Source organism: Dromaius novaehollandiae, chromosome Z (genome assembly GCF_036370855.1).
Source record: "Dromaius novaehollandiae isolate bDroNov1 chromosome Z, bDroNov1.hap1, whole genome shotgun sequence".
Classification (NCBI taxonomy): domain Eukaryota; kingdom Metazoa; phylum Chordata; class Aves; order Casuariiformes; family Dromaiidae; genus Dromaius; species Dromaius novaehollandiae.
The window spans coordinates 17,443,904-17,461,676 of NC_088132.1; the positions used below are offsets into that span (position 1 = coordinate 17,443,904).

General features: G+C 34.7%; 1 protein-coding gene across 10 annotated transcripts in view; it reads left to right on the forward strand.

Annotated features, from left to right (window-relative positions):
• Nucleotides 1-17,773, forward strand: part of KDM4C (lysine demethylase 4C) — a 255,488-nt gene that overhangs the window by 42,064 nt on the left and 195,651 nt on the right. For all 10 annotated transcript variants that reach the window (XM_064502918.1, XM_064502920.1, XM_064502917.1 and 7 more), the window contains 2 exons: nt 3,841-3,890; nt 14,269-14,372. In XM_064502918.1, coding sequence (XP_064358988.1) covers nt 3,841-3,890; nt 14,269-14,372 — 154 coding nt within the window. The remainder of the gene's footprint in view (nt 1-3,840; nt 3,891-14,268; nt 14,373-17,773) is intronic.

The following is a 17,773-nucleotide window of genomic DNA, read 5'->3' on the forward strand; positions in this document are numbered from 1 at the left end:
AATGCAAAATACGCAAAATTATCCATAGGTGATGCAGTTGTTAATGATCATGCCCTAGAGTTGTTTCAAAATATATGTTGTCAGCTGAGATAGATATGTTTAGTCCAGTTTCACAGAAGTGTTGCTTGTATAATAGAATTATTTCATGTTGTCTGATGTTTCTGCAACAGTCTCTTGAACGAAAATATGAAAAAGTAGATATTGCTATGGAGATATGATGACATCAGATGGTTTGCCTTGCGCCTTCTGAAAACTGTGTTAGTTATTGCTTCTTCTGAAGGCTGCCATTTTAATCCACACTTTCTTCTGAGTTATGCAGTTTCATCTATAGTCCACATGCTTTTCATGAATATCTTTGAGTGAGGGACTAAAGATTCAGTTCCCTAGTTAAAGGAAAAGGAGTATTTTTCTTGGTGTGTTGCTGTGTGTGTGCTTCTCAACGTAATGTACAAACATTCCTAATAAAACTCAATCTCTGTACTCATTTCTATTGACCGTTAGTAAAACCTCTATTTTTTCTTTTTCTGCACTGGATTTTATTTGCCATGTGAAATAAAGTTGTCGTATTTTACTGTAATGGAATAGCAGTTGTCATATAGGGAGACAAAAAATAAATTTGCTGTCACAGAGCAGAAACAAAACAACATGAAGGTAGCAGTAAATCAGAGGTTATTAAGGTTTTGCTTCTGAGTATAAAGTCAATAGTGACCTAAGTACTTACTAAAATTATTAAGCAGCTATTTCAGCCAAGTTCCCAGTAGACCAGTTTTCCACATCATAGAGTCTTAATTGTCACCAATCATATTTTCTGAGCTAAAGACATGACTGAGTGATTGTAGGGACTGGACTATTGCCTGTTATTGCATCCACCAGGAGGCTGAGGAATAGGACAGCGAGCTTTTATTGCTACTGATTTGTGGGTAAATGGTGGGCGTTATTCCCTAAGACTGAGATTTTTATCAAAAAACAAAAAAGGCCAAGAATTTTTTAGCGTGCTTAAAGTGCACTGAGAAATCATGTAAAGTGTTTAACCTTGACAGTGTAATGGAAACATTAGGTATATACCTGTTTGAGAGACACAAAGTCTTGACTTGCATACAATATTTGTTGTTATTTATTTATAGTTATCTTGTTGTCTGTACCCTTGCATTGCTGCATTATTGTGTATTTCAGAGCAGATGCTCCTGAACAATATTCAACATATGTATCTACCATAATTACCCTGCCTTTGTGGTGTGAATCTAGCAATGAACAGTGATGAACTCAGTTTTTATCACACATCTGTCTTTTCAAGAGTTTATACAAACATGTCTTCCTGAACTAATAAAATTAAAAGGTACTTAGCATCAAGAATAATACTGTTCTTTCTTTCTTTTTTAATATATTTCTGTTTTGTATCTGAGAAACAGTCTTTTTGCCTCCTAGTGATTTAGCATTTAACACCCACTACATTTGCTTTTAAAGAGGGTAGGATTTGCTGTTAAGATTTGAGAAGTCAGACATTAGTGGCTTTTTGGTAATGTGGCTAAAAGAGGTTGGACACAAGGTTTCTAAAAGCTGTAACACTGCAGTAAAGGAAGGAGTGCTTTGTGCCTCCTTTAGGACTTTCTGTACTCCTTTGGCCTTTTCTCTTCCATAGTTTCATTGACTTACGTCTGAGTTAGGGTTTGGGTGTTTTGCTTTATCTTCTGTACTGTAGACAGTAATAAGATTCATGTTGGCATAATCTGACTGGTATCCAAGGCAGCTGCTTATGTATTGAAAAGCTCAATTTTCTAATAAATTGTATTTGGAACCAAGGAAAGTCATTAGCCTGAAGTATCTGGAGAGTGAAACTGGGTTTCTAATGTGTGGTACTACAAAAGAGTTTCTTTTCCTTGGTCTGTTAAGTATGAAAAGAGGGCAATAGCAACACTGGCAAGAAACGAAAGATCAAGGAGTAGATGGTATCATCAGAAACAAGACAGTGGTGAAAAGGACTAGCTTACATTTAATACATTATTGCTTGACAGTTTTTAGATTCCCTGAATAGATAGGTACAGCCTAGTTAAATCGTGTCTTATCTTTCCAAGTGATATATTGAGAGTTCAGCTGTCAAATTTTACATTTTTATGGTGTTGATACATACCTACATGCCCACGTGTACACGTGGAAGCATTTGACGCATATTACCACAAAAATAAAGTAAATTGTACTGAGCAACTTTTTAGAAAGAATTCTGGTCTAATTAGAGGCATGAAAAGCAAAGAAAGGTCTAATTAGAGTTTTTTTTTTTTTTAGAAAGACACACTGTCACTTTTGGTTTTACTTTATGGAGTTGTGTAATTTAATGACATAGTACAATACACAGTGCTATACCTAGCAATTTGTTTGCACTGGGCTGTGAAAGATGCAAATGTATTTTAGATTACTGTGTACACACTGATGCATGTGTAGAGATACATAAGAGGACAGACGTATAAACAGTTTGGAAAGACAAACGGAGAGAAACAATTCATTTTGGGGAGATAATGAAATTCTTGTTAAAACTGAAACAGTGAATGGAGTCAAGCTGAAAATCTCCTTTCGTTTAATACTGTTTGGTGTGGGTCGTCAATGAGCATGGGCTTTGTTATGGTTGTACTTGGAACACTGACTTCTGGGTTATAGAAATCTTGCTTCTGTGCCGCAGTTTCTCTTGCAGTACAGAGTAGTGGCAGGGGTGGGAAAAGGAGGTGTTTAATTCTTGTGCAAAACGAGTGGCCTAGGATGCTTCACTTGGTTTAGTCAAATTGTAAATGTTAGTGAGTTGGCAAGGGAGATGAATGAAATCTGTGCTCACAGAGTAGTAAAAGCAAAAAGCTGAATGTCAGCTTGCTTTGAAAATGTGGCTTTGGACTATGTGGTACTGCTAAATATGCATTTCTTCCTTTTTGAACCATATTTTTATAGAGAAGATTCAATCCAAATCTGTTACAATATTAAACTGAAATAGAAGCTAATTATATCACTTTCAAGCTGTTGAAGTTGATTAGTACAGACTAATTAATGCATACAGTAAATGTATGAAGTACTTTAAATAAGTGATTAACAAAGTTGCATTTTTTTACATTCTGTGTTTGTTCAGAAAAGCAGAATGAAACTTCATCCTTTCAAAAATCTGGAATTTTCTAGCTGTAGTAAACATTAAAAATAACATGATGATGATTCCAGTCTTGTTATATTCTTACTGATTTGTTGCAAGTAGGTTATGAAATCTTCTAAAAGTAGTATATAATAAGAGTAGAGTGTTTCCAAGGACTGTATAATTACTGAATTTAAAGAGAGTGTATTTCTTGGAGTTAAAAAATGATTTAATTTTATTGCTTTACAACGACAAGTAACTCTCTTATTCCCCAGCATTGACGATAAGTAAAGAATATAAGAAGTTTGTTTAATGCTCATATTTTTCTGTTGAACTTTTGTGAAGCATGGTAAGACTCAAATAAATTAATGCTGTATGAATTGGATATTATTCTATTGTATGTGTTTCTGTTTCATGTGGAAAATAAAAATACCTACATCTTCTTTTAACTGAAATTATGGTAAGTGGTGTAATCAGGTAAAATATTGTCAATATGCATGATTTTACATAGTGAGTAAAACATTCTTGAACTATATATTATAATGTTTAAGCTAGAGATAAACTAAAATGTTTTCTCAAAAATAACGAAATCACTAGTTTTTCTGCAGACTATACCTTTCTTCATTCTTTAATCTTACTGGCTTCTGTATTTTTCAGTATTTAGCTTATATGAAACTATGGCTTGTTTAGTAATTATGTCTTTAAACACTTTATTTTTTTCCTTGTATGAATTTTAGGTATGCCATTCCTCCCGAACATGGGAGACGTCTTGAACGACTAGCTCAAGGTAATATTTTCAGTATTTCAGTATTTAAGGTGTTTAAAGGACAAACCTTCAGGAAAGTGAAAAGCCTAGTCCTTGACTTGCCAACTGTGTTTTATTCTTTCTTAATATCATACTGCTTTTATCTGCCTCTAGTATGTTTTCAAACAAGGAACCACTGTTTAGTACTCTGGGGAGTTTTTAAGAAACAAAATAATTTTTTTCTTAGTATTTAATTTTGTACTGGCCCATTTAGTTTGGTTAGGCCGATGAAAAAGAAGCTAGTTTGTTCTTTTTGTTCATTAGATTATTACTGATGGTATCATTGTCTCCTCGATCCCTTTTTTCCCTTGTCATAGCTCCGTGTCCCCAGTAACTTTTGAATCTTTTAGCTGATCTTAGCCAAATTTGACAAAAAGATAGAACTGTCAAAGATAGTTGAGTCTCGAAGTTTTATGAAAGTTGATGGCTGGGTAGAGCCCAGATGGAGACATAGTTAATACCTTCAGGGAAGAGGGAGCAGACAAAACCTTCCAACTCTAAATCCTGTTTTCATAGCAGACTATCTGGCCAGTGAACAAGCAAATAAATCCAGCCTAGCCAAAGTGTAAGCTGGCTTTTGCCCTCCAGAGGTGAGAGGGGCCACCTTTGTGAAGGAGCAGAGGATATTGCTGTAGGGAAGAAATTTAAGGGCCAAGTATTACTTATCTGTAGGAAAATAACTTCTCTTCTCACATAGTAACTTGGTTTATTTTAAGCCATACTGCAGCCCCCTTTTTCATTCCAGATTAAGAGTGCTGATTATGAATATAAGAGCAATTAGACATGTTTCTTGGTGTGGCAGCACACTTTTGTAACTTGCTATTAATCATATTATATGAGAAATCCTATTGAAAGCTGGTAACTAGGTATCATACATGAGGACTAAATTCTGAAAATATTTGTACATTTTCTTTTCGGACCCATTTCGTGTGCATATATGTGCATGATCATTATTCTGAGCTCTTTTTAAACTGTGAACAGTAATTTGGCGTGTATCACTGAGATATGAAGGCCTGTGAGCTTGTACTCTTAAAGAAACCTTCTCAGGTGGGCAGATGTCAACTTGGATAATTATATTCCATAGTCCTAAATTTACCCATCATTCCAGTTGAAAAAGTTATCACTCATTTTCTCCTTTCAAGATTTTTTTACAACTTGGAAAGTACAGAAAGCTTTATATGTACACCTTAAAGGTTGCAGGATTCACTAGTGAACAAATCGGTATTAGTTGTAGGCAGTGCAGGTGACACTGAGTTGGGCTATGGTTGTTCAATAGTTATTTTTAAGAGTTACAGGAAAAGAGTAGAGAATAAAAGGAATGGAGAAATGGAAAAGGTCCAGAGAGGGGCAGCAGGGATGACCAGTACTGTGGCTTTTCTGTACAAAGAACTGTTCAGAAAGCTAGAACTTTTCAATGTGGAGAAGAGTCAAAGAAAAGGGGTATGATAAAGGTCTGTGATGACTGGCATGAAAGCAGTGACTAAAGAATGATTGGTCACTGGATTTTCCAGTACAATTGCAGACTCTGAATGAAGTGTCTCAGCCGTTTCAAAAAAAAACAGAAGGACATGGTTCTTCACACAGTCTGAACTCATTGTCAATAGTAAATCTAAAAGTTTACATGGATTCAAGGGGAGACTGGATAAAACTGGGAGAGAAATGTGTTAAAGGGGACATAGAAACCACATCTGGCTTTGGAAGTTTTTGAACCTTGACTAGTTAGTCTTGGATGAGTACTCAGAGGAAGTGAAGGTTTCATGCTGTACTTAAACTCTTCTCTCTACATCTGCTTTTGACCTTTGCTGTAAACAGGATTCTTGGGTAGATAGACCTTGCCGTTAATATAGTGTGGCTACTCTGATGTTTATTACAGGATTTCACATTAGTTTCTTACAGCTGTGAAGAATTTTAAAAGTATTTGGACTTAAATGTTCCAAAAGGAGTGCATGTCCAAACTTCTTTTTTTGAGAGAGAGAAAGAAGAGAAGGGGCAATTTCAGCAACACTCATTCATCCATTTCTAAAAATTAAGTGGAATTCAGGGATTGCATTGTTTGGTGCATGTTGAAAATAATGCAGTAAGAAGAATGAGACATAAAGCAAGGGGTAGAAGTGGAAATCCCTAAAACCACTGTTTATCAGGGGCTGATAGGTTGTACTGGGGGATCAGGGACCTAAAGTCAGAACACCATGGTTGGATAAGAGGCTAGAAGGGACTTCAGTGTCATCTAGAGTAACAGTTCTCAGGACTAGAGCTGGCTGGAGGAAGATAGGGAGAGAGGGATCAGGCTTGAGTGACACAGATACGCAGACATGCTTGCTTCCAGAGCTTGGAACAGGAACCCAATTCCTTGATCCTTGCTGATTGCTATATTTAAAGAACCTGTGGAAGCATGTCACTTACTCCTTTCCAGTGCACTTCTGCATTCAAGTAAGTTTTCTACCATAGCTATTGTTTATAAGTTAGTTCAAGTTATGAAGACCAGTGTGGTGAATAGAAATCTACTTTCTGTGATGAATTATGTGTATGATAAAAGCTTAATTATTCTATTTCAGAACTGTCTTTTGAACAGTGAATGCCAAATAAAACATAGAATCAGATATTGAACAGTGAAGATAAAATTTCAAGTAGTTCTTTATTCTGTTGTGTCCACTGAATGAAACTGGGTTTCTGCAGGAAAGCTTGCACGCTCAAAGATTTTGTCTAAGGCCTTTATAAGGTAGATAGGTTAGTTAGCTAACTGTAATATATAGCTACATGTCTATATCTAACTATAGCTCAGAATAGATTCCAGAAGATGATTCTGTAGTTCTTAAGCATAGACAATGGACTTTATGCTCACTTTGACATATACTTTCATATTTTTTAAAATAGTTACCATTTCTGATGATTTTCTTGCTCACGGACTTTAAGGCATATGTGATCTTCCATGCTGCAGTTGCTGCCTGCTAAAATACATTCAGAGTTTTGCAGTAAGGTATTCTAAAATGATGAAAATGTAAAGCAACCTAATGACTACAATTGAGTTAATAATAAAATTTAATAAAAGTGTGGCAGAAATGAGACCTTTAGACATAATTACATGTTTATTAAAAATATTTTTAATCATACTTTCACAGGACTGCAACATCTGAAGAGAAAAAAGCAGGTTATTCAAGGTTAGCTGTGCTGACCAGATACCTCTTGAATTAATTGAATGCTCCTAAATAATTAAAATAAAATAATGCAGCAAATGTGGCAGGTTGTCCAGGTCAAGGCAGCAGTTGATACATAAAATGAAAGGAAGGTTGGGATATTTTCCATTATCTTGTCTGTACATCGCAATTATCACACATGCCTTTTGTGCATGAGTGCTTTCATCTTTGCTTTCCATTGAAATTTTGATTGACTGTGGCACCTACAAATATTTTATCTGAAAGACATTAGACTTGCTTCTAATAAAGGCAACAGTTTGATTTTTGCCCTTCAGCTGTTTTCTCATTTATGTGGTTTTTTCAATTTTATGTAGACATAAATGTAATAAAAATCTCAAGTGAGCTGTTACTGCAGTTTTTATACTCGTTATGTTAATCTGTAATACCATAGTATTTTAAAGGATTTTTTTGTTTTCACAAAATAGGTTAGAAGATAAAGCAAAAGTAGAAGCAGGGAGGCAAAACAGATATGACAGTTTGAAGGATTTTCAGGTTCTTTTAATAGATCCTTTAACTGCAGTAACTGTTTTAGAAAAGCGATGACATCTGTCTGTGGTGTTCAATTATGTTAAAGTAGAAACTAAGGTAAAGTTTAATATATTTTAAATAGTGCCTTAAAAAGCTTTGTATGGTTTATAGTATTAATTAATTTCATGCAGAAGTTATTACGAATGAATATGAATGAATATATATGAAAATAAGTATAAATAGTCGTTGAAATGAAACTTAACGCAGCAGTTGGATAACTTGTAAGTGCCTCCAATCTGAAAACTGCAGCATCTGAAGAACAGAATTTTTTCCCAATTGATAGCTATTTGAGTTAAGTTAGGAAATTTGCATCTAAGATATAAGAAACTTTGGGCTGTAACATATTCCTCTGGGCATGATGACACTCATATTTCACAGTAGTTGCTATCTTTTGTGGCTTTAGTATTCTGTGCTTTATATAGCATACAAATTGCCACTGTTTCTTTGTGAGGACTGTTGCCATGCAAACTCATTCTTCTAATTTTTCTTTTATCTGAAATATGGAAATTCAAACCACATTAATTCAAATCACTGCAAATTCATTCAAATACATTATATCGAGTTTTTATTTGTACCTATCAAAGTAAAATGTAAAAATAAAATGACTAAAATATCTGTCCTTCCTTCATATCTGCCTGTGTTGCGAGAGTACTGATCAATGAATTAGGATTAATATTTTGTATGTTTTGAAGTCCCTTAAGTGAAGTTGGATGATCTACATAAGTTAAAATTACATCAAATTTGACTTTCCTTCCTTTAGTTAATTATGTTAATTGAGAATAATTTTAATTACATATAATTACATTAAAGTTATTTACAATTTGTAATGTTCTCTTCTGGATATTTTAAATTTTGTATTTTCATTTTAAATTAATATTGAGAAACAAGTTAGAAATACAGCACCTTTAATGTAAAATTTCAGGTGAAGTGTGAACTGAGTGTGCAGTGTGCCAGTGTAGGATAGTCAGCATTGCCTTATTAATTCACTGGTCAGAATCCGAACTGTAAGTTCTCTCAGAAGATGATTTTCATGCATGTTTGTAAAATAATACTGTTGGCCAAAATATGATATCCTTTTGGGAATAAAAGTGTTCAGTTTGTCCGTGTATGATCATAGCTGAACAATTTAATTGAAATCAGTATGAATGCATTCCTAGTAGTGTAGATAAGTGTTCCAATTATCTCAAATGCTAACCAACCAGATAATGAAACCCAGTCTACTTATATTTGCAGGAGTCATCATTGTGACATGAAGAGTCAGTCATCTGATAGTTGTGGGTGACATTCAGGAATGCTACTGTCAGGTTGAAAAAAATGAGCCTTCTGGGTAGCAATGTTCATCGTCCCTGAATGATTTATCTAATGGTTGGCCTGAACTTACTTATTTTAAAATTATCTCAGATCCTGTTCAGTTACCCTTAAAGACTGTTAATGCAGCACTCTCCTGTGTGTGTGTGTGAATCTTGTCCTCCTCAGATATAGCTAGCAATCTGCTTGGTGCCCTTCACCCCCAGTTTCCCCTGAAAACAAGAAGATTTTGGGTCGAATCTGGAATATGGGTCAGAAAACCAATAATTATGTTGGCACATCATAGTCTAACCAGGTGGAATAGCTTTGACAAAAGGTGCATCTTTGGCCTAGTGGTGCTAAGACTGTCATTCAAAAATGTCATTTTGTTAGTAAAACCAACATTGAATATCTTGTGTAAGATTATCTCATTTTGGTCTGTGTCATCTGTCAGAGTATGCGGCTAGAGTCTTCTGAGAGCATGTTTTTGACTGTTAGCACAGTCTGCAATTGTTATTTGTGCTGTAACTAGATATGGCTGTTACAAAGCCTCAGTGGGACCTTCAGTTCCTGGATGAATATACTCTACCTGCAGTTTATTTGCTCATAACCAAACATTTGGCTGCCAAAATTTTGGATCATATTCTTATGTCAGAGATGGTTCTAATTCTGCTTCAGGTGTTGAGAATATCAGAAAATCAGCAATTGGGGAAGTTTTGAACCAGTATATTTCTCATGAACATAAGTCAATGCGCAGACTGATTCTGTTTGATTCTGATCTTTCCAGACTTGCTCTTTCCCTCCTGTGAAATAGTTATTTTGAGTTGGCCTGTTGGGTTGTGTGTAGTCATTTCCAAGAGGATGTGGAAGGTCCAGTTGGCTAAATATGAGTACCTAGAAGAAATGTAGAAGGTCTGCCACATCTCAAGAGACCATTTGTGAAATTGGCTTTACATGGGAATTACCACAAAATTCCTGCTTTTGTAGAGATGATTTAAAGTTAATGGATGTTTAATTTCACATAATTAATAAAAACATTTAAAAGAATCTACTACAGAACTTGAATGCTGTGAACATTCTGGATACATGGCAGGTATTTTTCTTTTTGATGTGAGATTTTACTAATGAACTAGTGTTAACAGGTAATCCTGTAAATAATTTCAGCATCGGTTTTGAGGAGGTTCTAGTCTTGAACTATGTTGCTGGCCTGTCTTGAATTGACCTGGAATGGCTCAAAGGTAATAGGAAACTGATGAAGGGGAATAGAAGAAAATTATATTGTACTTTGTTTATTTAAATTTCAGGGTTCCTAAAAGTTCCTTCCTTACTGTCTGTACATTTAATATGTTTGTAAGGCTCTTGTTATACTTGTAATGTGAAGTACTCTATTCAGTATGCCAGCAGATATACCTTTATATCTGCTAACCTATTCTTGCTTAAGGTTTTTCTTTGCTCAGAGAAAAGCTTGTGCAGTATTGCCAGTGATCTTAGAGTTAGCCCAGGCAGAACAGAAGTCCTTATAAACGGAGACTCTTACAGTGATACTACCTTCTTTCATCCTGTGTTCATTGAAGAGAATTGTTTTTGAGAAATGCTGTGAATGAGACTGAAAATTTGAATGTGTCTAAGTGTAGACTTTGACAGTCAAAAAATATTGTAGTGGCACAGAATGTGCAACTGCACATATTGATGCAAGATTGAAGCTGTATCTGTGAAGGACAACATAATATCTGCAAGAGAAGGATATAACTCAAGTGTGCAGACACAGTAAAGATATGACAGAAAGTCCTTATTTTAGTTAAATGTCCTGTGGCTAAATTTGTGTCAGCTAAGCAATATTTTTATAGCATTTTTCTAGTCACGTTTGTTTATTTTTCTTGAGTGACTTCTTCCTACTGCTTTTATACATTTACCATATTTTTGCAGCTAAATGGTTAGAATTCAGTTTGGAGAGTGGTTAGGTATCATCCTTGTATATATATATTCCCTGTGGACAAACACTTGCAGGAAGTCTGTCAATCTGGATCTTCCTCAAAGATCTTTTATGTTCTTCAGGCATAAAATGTCATTTTATACATCAGTAACTCAAAATATTTTCTTTTAAATTTTTTAACCACAAAGAACTGGTGTTGCACCTTCACTGGTCTCTTCCACTTCACTATCACTGCAAGTTACTATGCAGGACAGTAAGGATTTTTTTTCTGTTTGTTTGTTTTCTTTTTTATACACAGTGTTTGCTTCACTTTAATTTTGTCCTCAGGCAGTTCTTTTACTTGAGAGAGAAACTTTATATATGTTCTCCTTGTATTTGGAAAAAAAGACGTTGTTCTTAAATGGCTTTATATTGGAATTTTCTTACCTATGAATTGTTAGGTAGATTTATAATACAACTGAAAATAATTTGAGGGAATCCATTGAGAGTATTTTTTGAAGCACAAGCTTTCTTAAAATTTCTTTACTAAATAGGAATCAAAATCCTATTTAGGAAACTACAAAGTGGCCTTACTTTAAAGAAGTTAACCTTAAATATTGTGTTGCGCGGTTAGTACTTCTGGAAATCAAATGGAATACTTAAGTTTCTAAATATTATTACGACGCTCAACTTTATGCTTAACTTTCATGAACAGGAGTTCATGAAAATACTCTCCTTCATTTTATAAAAGATATATTCTGCCTTGTACATAATGTGTTTTTGTTCAGATGATAGAATGAATAATTTTTGTGGACTGAATTGTATGTGGTTTATTGTAAATATAAATTTCAAACTAAATGAAATATTTAATACAATGCACATTATCTTCCTTCAATGGTTTTCCAATTTAAATTAATTTATGACCAGTCAGTGCATTAGTTTGGGGCCAGATTACAAATCTATGTATAGAGTGACTCAGACCTTGCTTTCTTCATTGATTATAATATAAATTCTAATTCATTTAATGCAGCACAAATCTGTAGATTTTTAAAGTTTAAGCTACTTATTTGTATTGTTTGCACAGAACATTTGTATTGTGAAATGTAGATTTTGTAATCATTCTAAAAATCTTTTCTAAGAACACTCTATTCTAATCTTGTCAGAATGCAATATATCAACCTCTTTTACTCCACTCTTTTTAGTAGTCATGCTAACTCTCATTTCTCTAGTTACAAATCTTAATTTCATCCTTGTTTTACACTTACACACACACACACACACACACACACACACACACACACACACACACACACACACACACACACACACACACACACACACACACACACACACACACACGCAAAAATGCATGTGTTTTAAGAGAGGGCAGTGGTGAAATTCTGTATACCTAACAGTGTGATCTTAAAGACTAAGACAAGGAACCAGGACTTCCTGGTTCAGCTTTTTGTTGTGCTTACTTTTTTCCTATGAAGCTATTACAGATAGCGAACTTCTTTCTGCCTCAATTATGCTTTCTGAAAATTAGGATATATTTTTAAAACAATTACTTTATTATACTACTTTTGGCAGTAACCTGCCAATCTTTGCAAAGTGTTCAGAAATCTCTGGAAAATAAATGACATATACAGTGCAGTGAACTGTTAAGAGCAGTAAGTCTTGGTAACATTGCAAAATATACTCTATATAAAGAAGTGCAATAAATAAATAAAATGAGGTTGAACTGGAGAAAAATGGTTTATTTTCAAATGTTGTATCCTTGATACATTAAAACTACATATTTTCCACGACTGTTAAGTATATGGATTTCAGTTATTCCTAGTACATCTCCTGGTGGTTTTTGGTAGTGATAAATACTAATCCCCCTCCCCCCAGGTGAAGATAAATAATAATTAGTCTTTATAATAAATATAATAAAAACTTTCTCATTGTTGCTGTTTATTGAGTTAACTGGTCCTTTTTACTATCGGCATGCTTCTGTTGGTCTGTTACTAGTGTAACTTTGTAAGGCTCTTGTGTATTTGTTATGTTACCTTTTAACATAACAGGTATTCCTCTGTGCTCCAGCAAGAGACTTGTATTCATCTGAGAGGGGGGAATATACCTGTATTTGAGTAGGAGAGGGATTGGGAGCACATATTCAGGGAAATGTAGGTGGCTAGATGGCTCTCACCATACTCCTTCAGTGTTTCAATCTTCTGGGCTTTTCTGGAGCATCTTGCCGTCATTAACTACTATGCCCTTCTTTTCCTTTGTTTTATCATTTGCAGAAATTGTGCTTTCAGCTTTTGAGAGTCTTGCTATAGGAAGTCTGGAAGGGCTGAATTAACTGCGTTCTGGAAGCCTTTCCCCTCTTTGTCCTTCTTGTCTTTCCCTGTTTTCCTTATTGTTGCATAATATTTTCTTTCTGTGATATAGTTAGGTCGAAGAACCTGGTGCTTTCATTTTGGAGAGGGCAGGACTGGTTTGCTGATGTGAACTGTGGCTGCTGTGGTCCTGGAGTCCCAGTTAGAGGGCCAGATACTGGAGTACAGTGACACCTGCTTATTTTTCCATGTTGGTGTTATTCCTGTTTGAGAAAGGGAATCCTGAAGTTTGTGCAGAATCAAGTCCCGCGTAGTTGTGTTTTTCCCACATGGAAGAGGATAATGAGTGTTGGAAATAAGAGGTGGAGTCTCCTTATGCTATCTTTTATTAGTGATGCCATGAGGGAAGCTCACTAGAGCAACACATGGCCCAATTAACAGCTGGTATGAGTAGCCCTCACTCATTGATTTCTGTATGCTGATCAACTGCATTGTATCATTATGAAATGAACTAATCAGGGTTAGTGGATTGCTACATAAATAATGATGAAGGCTGAAACCTGAATAGCAATCTTTGTTCATACAAATCAGAACAAGATGCAAAGAAGTGAAAAATACTTGCTTAGAAACGCACCAGGTGTTTCTATGAAATCTGGGGAATAGAGAGAAATAAGATTGCTATACTTTCTGTCCTTTTCCAGGTAGATGGATATGTTTGTGTGCTATGCAGGTGGCCTGGAGGTGCTAAGTAAATCAGATTCTTTTGGGATGCTTCTAAATTTAAATATTAATGTTGATTTTTCATATGTGCAGGAGATATGTCCAGGCATTGCAGGATGATCATTAAACTTGGAAATACATAGAACAAAACATTTTTGGAAAGGAAAGAAAGGATGCTCAAAATTACATGTCCAAATTTTAAATTATGTTACATTTTTTTTAAATTAGAGGAAAAAAGAGCTGAAAACACGTAGGAGCTGTGTTTGTTTTTTATACATATCTTTCACTAACTAGCAATGACTGGATGTTCAACAGTATTATTTATTGTAAAATGGTAAAATTTCCTATTTGCTTTAGTTAAAAGAAACACAATTTTGCTTATTTTACCTTCTTAGGGTTCTTCCCAAGCAGCTCTCAAGGATGTGATGCTTTTCTTCGCCACAAGATGACCTTGATTTCTCCCTCAATATTGAAAAAGTATGGAATTCCTTTTGACAAGGTACATTAGTGTTTGTTTTTAAACAGTGCATTCATGCATTGAATTAGATTGCGTGTACTATAAAGATTGTTTATAATAAAGATGAAGCAAAATTATTATTTTTTATTTAGGTGCTGTCTTCCTGACAAGGTTAAAACAAGTGCTTATAGTATTATGGCTTTTAAGTGGTTTAGTCTGGAATTTTCTAGTAGAAGATACTTGGAGGTGTCATAATTTGAACCCTGAAAGTTTCTGTGCTTTTAAGACATCAGCAATGTATTTTTATTTCTATTTTATTTCCATGCAAGCTTGTATGGGATTCTGTGTTGATTTAAACCCTTTCTATTATTAAATTTTTATATTTGATATTTTGAAATGAATGTTCATTTGTCCCTGTTTGCATATTGCTGTTCTGATGAAGTTCAGTGTGACTTTATTGATAGTATTATCTAAAAAGTTTGAGAATATTTACAGAGTAGAATAAAACTGAAAGAAATATTATTTAATGTAAAATATATTTTTAAGGCTGTAACTTATTACAAAACTGGTGAATTTTTTTTAATGCTGCTAGGTAGCGGCAGGTTCAGAATGGGTGGTTAATGTGAACTTTATGTGTAAACAGAAAGTGGGAAGAACAATTTTGTCTCTCTTTGTGGATGAATGTAATACATATCTGCTTTCAAAAGCTTCTAAGTGTACTTTAACGTCTGTTTTGAGAAGACTTTTAAGTCTCCTTCCCTGAAAGATTTTCTGCCTTATTCTTCTCCACTTAGAATGTTTTCACTTGTGAATAACTTTGGACTTCATGTAGATGCTAGCTAGTAAAAGCACTTTTGCTGTATCACTTTTTTTAAGCATCCGCGTTCTGTATCTTGAACAGATTTGTAAATTCTAAATTTCTAAATTCAACAGCTTTGCGAGCTTACACAGAAGTGTAGAGCTTCATTCAGAAAGTTCCCTGCCTGAACATCTGTTTGTTATACTGAGTTTTTAAAAGCCTTCTCATCACTATTCAATTACGATTCTTGTTTTCCCGCTGTCTGGACTGTTTTAAGGTGTTCAGAAGAACCAGGCAATATGTACTTGTTCTAACTCTGTTCCCCTTGCAAAATAATCCTATAAACCATTCTTGCCACACTCCTTGTTTATTGTTGTAGTTTCTGTTTTCATATGAGGTATTTTATTTATAGGTACCATGAGGATCTTTGTATATAAGCTCAGCTTCTCACTTTCCCTGCCTAGAATATAGACTAAGGTGGTGCTCTTCACCTGTTTTAGTTGAGATTTATGTAATAGCACGAAACGTAGCCCATAGAAATAATATTTTAAGGCAATATTTTCCCATGTATAATGCTATCAGCAATAAAAACTGTAATCTTAAAATTTACAGGATGGTCTTATGATATGTTGTACTTTATAACCTAAGTACTCTCACCTGAAGTGTATACATTATTGAAGAAGTAAATACAATTGGAGATAGATTGTGTCTTTAAAGGGATTTACCATAGCAATTTATCAACAATGTAAGAGGTTCTCAAAACTCTTAAAAATAGTATTGCATAGCATATTGAAAAGCATGCAAGAACCTACACACCAATAATCAATGCCTACAACAACAGTAATTATCAATAGTGTTATTGTTGGTTAAAAAAAAAAAAAGCGCCAAGTAGTAGAGCCAGTTATGTTTTATGCTTTCAGTGAAACTAAGTGGATGCAAATTTATAAAGGTTACTTGATTGGAAGAAGCTTGTGAGAAGTACATCTTTATAATAAAAGCAAAGAAGCCAGGAGTAAGGTAGACTTCTGTGGAATGGAGCCATTGATTTGTTGTATGTCTCTTGGAAGGTTGCTTAAATCTTCGTGCTTAAATCAAGCTAAGTGTAAAATGTAGGCAGCTGGAATGAGACTGCCTGCCTTGGAAAGAAAGCTTTTACTCACATAAAAAGTAGTTTGTTTTCTGAATGATATATTATCATATGGAAATGCAGTTGAGGAGTTCAGTTTTTGTAATATATAAGTAACTACTCTCTTCATAGCCTTGTACTTCATCATGAAGTGTCATATAACATCTTCCAAATTGGATTTATAGTTTTGGATTTACTGAATGTTAATCTGAACAGTTTCATTGGTTGAAGTATAAACAGCAGCATCTCGCTGAATGCTGACATATTTGTTTTCACTACCACCCCTCTGAGCTGATGGCTTTATTTCAGTGTCTTGGATTTTCCTGTATTCTAATTTTGAAAAGGAGTGCTAGGAATAGTTAAGTTTAGTTCTGTCACCTAGTGTTAGGGGGAGGAGGCAGACTGTACCCAAGTGTAATTGTAATTAATGGCATTTAGCGAGAAAGTGAATAGAGAGAACCAGGCTGTGATCTCTCATGTCTTGAAGTGATAGAGGTGGAAACGTGCTGAATGCTGATAAGACAGCCTACGCCTGCCAGGTGACAGCTGAACTGCTGCTTGCTGCAATAGAACACCTGCTATACTGTCATCGGTGGGAGGGTGTATTGAGATAAATTTGGGAATTGCTGGCATTGAGAATAATCTTTCTTATACATTCCCACAGAAATTGTTTGAGAACTACAGTAACAGTTATAATACATGTACCTGTATGAGTTTGTGTGTATACCACATACGACCCACACAAAATCAAGTTTGTATGAAGTGCAAATGTAAATTTTTCTAATTCTGTATTTTGTTCTTCTTTTATTCTGCTAATGATATTTTTCTTTTTTCTCTCTCTCCATCCTTCCTTAATAATATCCAAAATTTACCTAAATATGTGAATCACTAACCCTGTATATTTCTACTTGCATTAAGCACAATTCATATGACTTTAAGGTGAGAATTTTGAGGGAGAGGAAAGGGGGGGTTCAAAAGTGGGAATGTGTAAAACTACTATGGCAGTAAGAAGATGAGGTTTAAGGCGTGAAAATTTAGTAAGAAAAATGTATGGAATTGCGAGATTTAATTTGGTTGTTTAAATTTTCATTTTTACTCTTTAAAATCATAAATATATTTCCATAAAAGTGTGTTCTTTGTCCTTCCAATTTCTTTCTTACTGGATTGCTTATGCAAAGCATTGTCATACAATTAAAAGAAAAATCTGTCTCATCTCTATGAATTCTCCTTATTTTCCAATAATCAGTAAGTACATTCTTAAAATGTACATTATACTCTCTACTTCAGAATCGTCTTGTTTGTTAACTCCTTCAAACGGCTGAAAAGACAGTGTGGTTGTGTCATTGCTGGTCTTTGACCAGTTTGTCCTTGACGTAGTCTTTGGTGGCATGACTTTAAAACTGTCCCTGAGTGGTGAGAGTATTAGTGGGTGACAAGAAATGCTTGTTGTCCTTTTCATGTGTAGAAGAGAGCACCAGTCTGTGCTAGCACAGTAAGATGAGTCTTTCTCTTTTGAAA